Raw genomic sequence first — 4,080 nt, 5'->3', positions numbered from 1 at the left:
TCTTTATAGGGATGGCAACACCACTCCCGTTGCAGTGCAGTTCGAGAGCCAGTCCAGGTTTTACACCCATTCTGGCAGCTTAATAATAAACAGCTTTGCAGTGAGAGTCTTTAGTGTTATAACTGAGCTCAATGCATGCAAAACCCGGACTGGCTCTCAAACTGCTCTGCAGTGGGAATCCTGTTAATATAATTAGTAATATTGAGCTCACAGTCTGAATGCATGTAAAACCTGGACTGGCTCTCATGGGAGTCTTGTTGTGGGTTGATTTCGTTGTGTTGTCGTCGCTAGAGAGCGATGGGAGTCGTGTTTTCATCCCTGTGTTGAGCTGCTTGCTTGGTTGCTTGGTTGATTTCGTGGAGTTCCTCCGTTTCTGCTCAGGTCAATGTTGCAGACAGGGGACGCCGCGCTCCTCCACCGCGGGGTTCAATCAGTATGGGGCGAACCGGCTGTACCCCCCTCGATACAAACTCGCCTGCGAGACAGAGAGAGAGAGAGAATATAAACTTTGTAAGAGATTTGTTTAAAAGACAATTGAAGTGTTTTGCAGCTGCAATACCAATTAAATTCCTCCCAGTCTGTTTGTCTAACCCCCCCCCCCCCCCCCCCCCCCCTCGGAGACTGAAGGTCAGGGTAGCTTGTCCTCTGTGCAGTGAGGATCCTCCCCCCCCCAATCAGACCCAGCCAGAACACCAAGAACACAGGGAAACGAACACTCACTCACACACGTACATAATAATAATAATAATAATAACCAAGAACACAGGGAAACGAACACTCACTCACACACGTACATAATAATAATAATAATAATAACCAAGAACACAGGGAAACGAACACTCACTCACACACGTACATAATAATAATAATAATAATAATAACCAAGAACACAGAACACACATAATAATAATAATAACCAAGAACACAGGGAAAATAATAATAATAATAACGTAATAATAATAATAATAATAACCAAGAACACAGGGAAACGAACACTCACTCACACACGTACATAATAATAATAATAATAACCAAGAACACAGGGAAACGAACACTCACTCACACACGTACATAATAATAATAATAATAATAACCAAGAACACAGGGAAACGAACACTCACTCACACACGTACATAATAATAATAATAATAATAATAACCAAGAACACAGGGAAACGAACACTCACTCACACACGTACATAATAATAATAATAATAATAACCAAGAACACAGGGAAACGAACACTCACTCACACACGTACATAATAATAACAATATATCTATTTTTATAAAGTGCCTTTCATAGTGGACCATCATCACAAAGCACTTTACAGAGATAAATATATTTCATATATATATATATATATATATATATATATATATATATATATATATATATATATATATATATATATATATATATATATATATATATACACACACACACACAGAGAAACAGACACTTGGACACACACACACAGACACTCGTTCAGCGGTTGACTGCTGTTGTGTTTTCTGTGTACAGTGCTCAGTGGGAGGAGGGCTCTCTCTCCCCTCTCCCCTCTCCCTCTCACCATGGCTCCCACTCCGTACGCTGCAGCGGCTGCTGGTGCGAGGGCGTGGTACGGGTCTGTGGTGAACACCCGGCCGTAACTAAGACGAGAGAGAAAGAGAGAGAGACTCGTTAATACAATTACAACACAGAGAGAGACAGACAGGAGAGACACAGAGAGGAGAGACACACTCAATACAATTACAGAGAGATAGAGAGGAGAGACAGTCAGATAGAGAGAGGACAGAGACACTCGTTAACACAGTTACAACAGAGAGAGAGAGAGGAGAGAGATAGAGACAGGTGAGAGAGACTTGTTAATTCATTAACAGTGTAGGAGAAAGAGGTGGAGAGAAACACACAGATATAAAATAATAAAAACACAAACCCAACTTCACAAAACATGCTTGTGAGAGAGAGAGAGAGAGAGAGAGAGAGAGAGACAACACCTAACAAACCCAGAGACACACACAGAGACAGTCCCCCAGTGTCCCAGGATACCGTGCGGCTCACCTATCGCTATACGCAGCGGCGGCAGCGGTCGCCCCGGTTACGGCGGCAGTGGGCTGAGCGTATCGGTACGCAGCGTAGCCCCCCTGAACAAAACAGAGAGGAGAGGGGGGGGGGGTTAACTCCACCAGCACACAGAGAGACACGCGCTGCAGTGCAGAGTCAGGCCAGCGCACACGTAACACTGCAGCGAGTCTCGAGTCACAAACAAGCTACCCTCGTGATCCCAAGAGATTCACATCGCAATACACCCGCCCCCCTCCCCCAATCTCCTCCCCTATTCGCTGGCCTTGCGCGTCAGTCATTCCCAGCAGGCCTGGGTTCCATCGCTCCTTCAAATAAAAATGTTCTGATCCTTTGTATTATTTTTTGTTTTGTCTTTGCCTGGTTTTGAGAAGCTTGTCTGTAAACCACAGCGTGGCTTCTCAACTAGCCCCGCCCGCTCCCTCGGTCTGTACCAATACAGAAGGGGTGGGGGGGGGGGGGGGGGTGGGGCTGTATTTGAATGGAACGGAAGAGGAGGGGCTGGCCTGGCAGTTAGGATTCCCCAGACGAGCTTCTCAAAGGCAGATATGGTTAAACCAATCAGAAACCCGATTCACTGGGAGGAGCGGCGGAACCCAGAACCAATCAGAATGCCTGTAGCAAAACGCCAGCGAATAGGAAAGGAGAGAGACAGGGGTGGGAGGGATGGGGGGGGGGGGGGGGGGGGGGGTACAAACAACAAGCAATTAAAATCCCAGCTCATGCAGCAGCTCTAGACTCAAGACACTGCGGTTCAAAACAGGAAGCCTATGACATCATCGCCCTCCTCCTCGGAGACTACAAAAACTACAACTCCCAGCATTCCCTAAGGGGCCCAAACAAGAAATGGGAAGGGACTGGAAAGAGAAAGTTTGAAAGAGAGGAGTTGAGAAGGAAAGAACGAAGAGGAGAGAGGCAAGAGAGACAGAAGGTAGCGAGGGAAGAATGAAGGGAGGAGAGAATGGAGGGAGAAGAATGAAGGGAAGAGGAGAGAATGAAGGGAGGAGAGGAGATAAGAATGAAGGGAAGAGGAGAGAATGGAGGGAGGAGAGGAGATAAGAATGAAGGGAAGAGGAGAGAATGAAGGGAAGAGGGAAGAATGAATGGAGAAGAGAATGAATGGAGAAGAGAAGAATGAAGGGAGGAGAGAATGGAGGGAGGAGAGAATGAAGGGAAGAGGAGAGAATGAAGGGAGGAGAGAAGGGGCTACAATAGTTCTATTTAGAAAGGAAGTATGCATCACTATTATTATTATTATTATTATTATTATTTTCAGGGCAGCATGCACACACAGGCAAACACTAAGTCTATTTCTCTCTTCCACTGGAGTTATTGTCATCCACCTTGCTGTGTTAGAACATAGAATTACTGCTACAAATTCCACTGCAATCTGATTGGCTGTCTGCTGCCAGCTGGGTGGGCCTACCTGGGGCAGTTTAATGATTGGTTCCTGAAACACTATTCTATAACAGAAAGACAAGAGGGCCAAATGAAGGGCTGGGCACAGGGTTCGAATCCACACAGCGAGACACGCGCACACAGGGATCAACGCACACACACCAAACTGCACGCAAGTAAACATCACATTGATTTCTGCAAAGCAGTTTGATTATAGTTCATTAAAAAAAAAAAATAATTAAAAATCAGGTTTCAGGAGAAAATGTTGTAATATTGCATATTGTATACAATTACAAAATGTTTCATGTTATTAACGAGTTGATCAGCGGAGGCTTTTCTCCAGAGAGGCTTCCAGAGACTAGGGGGGTGAACTCTGCATCATCAACCACTGCTGCTGCTGCAGAGTCTCTTCCAATAGGACCGCGTTTGTTTGACGTCTCGCCCGAAGGACGGAGCACAAGGAGGTGAAGCGACTCGCTCAGGGACACACACGCACACAAATGTTTCAAAGTGTTTCAATACTGAATGCTGATCCAATGTGATTTCACACCCACAACAGTTTGGCGCAACTCGAAAGCAGGGCACGTGCTTCACCACT

At 45.5% G+C, this 4,080-nt stretch overlaps 2 protein-coding genes across 2 annotated transcripts in view; both read right to left on the bottom strand.

Moving 5' to 3' along the window:
* LOC121306190 (RNA binding protein fox-1 homolog 2-like) lies at nt 1-3,867 on the bottom strand. Its single transcript, XM_041237942.1, has 4 exons — nt 3,511-3,867; nt 2,064-2,146; nt 1,573-1,651; nt 1-475 (listed from the first exon to the last, which is right to left on the bottom strand). Exons 1-4 carry the CDS (start codon nt 3,664-3,666, stop codon nt 431-433), a joined length of 363 nt encoding a protein of 120 aa, XP_041093876.1. The 5' UTR covers nt 3,667-3,867; the 3' UTR covers nt 1-430.
* Nucleotides 3,805-4,080, bottom strand: part of LOC121306058 (trichohyalin-like) — a 19,054-nt gene continuing 18,778 nt past the window's right edge. Inside the window, exon 7 of the mRNA XM_041237762.1 lies at nt 3,805-3,840. Within this exon, the coding sequence (XP_041093696.1) occupies nt 3,805-3,840 (36 nt within the window). The remainder of the gene's footprint in view (nt 3,841-4,080) is intronic.

The sequence above is a fragment of the Polyodon spathula genome, chromosome 46, assembly GCF_017654505.1.
Source record: "Polyodon spathula isolate WHYD16114869_AA chromosome 46, ASM1765450v1, whole genome shotgun sequence".
In the NCBI taxonomy this organism is placed as follows: domain Eukaryota; kingdom Metazoa; phylum Chordata; class Actinopteri; order Acipenseriformes; family Polyodontidae; genus Polyodon; species Polyodon spathula.
This window is presented reverse-complemented; position numbering and strand designations above follow the sequence as displayed.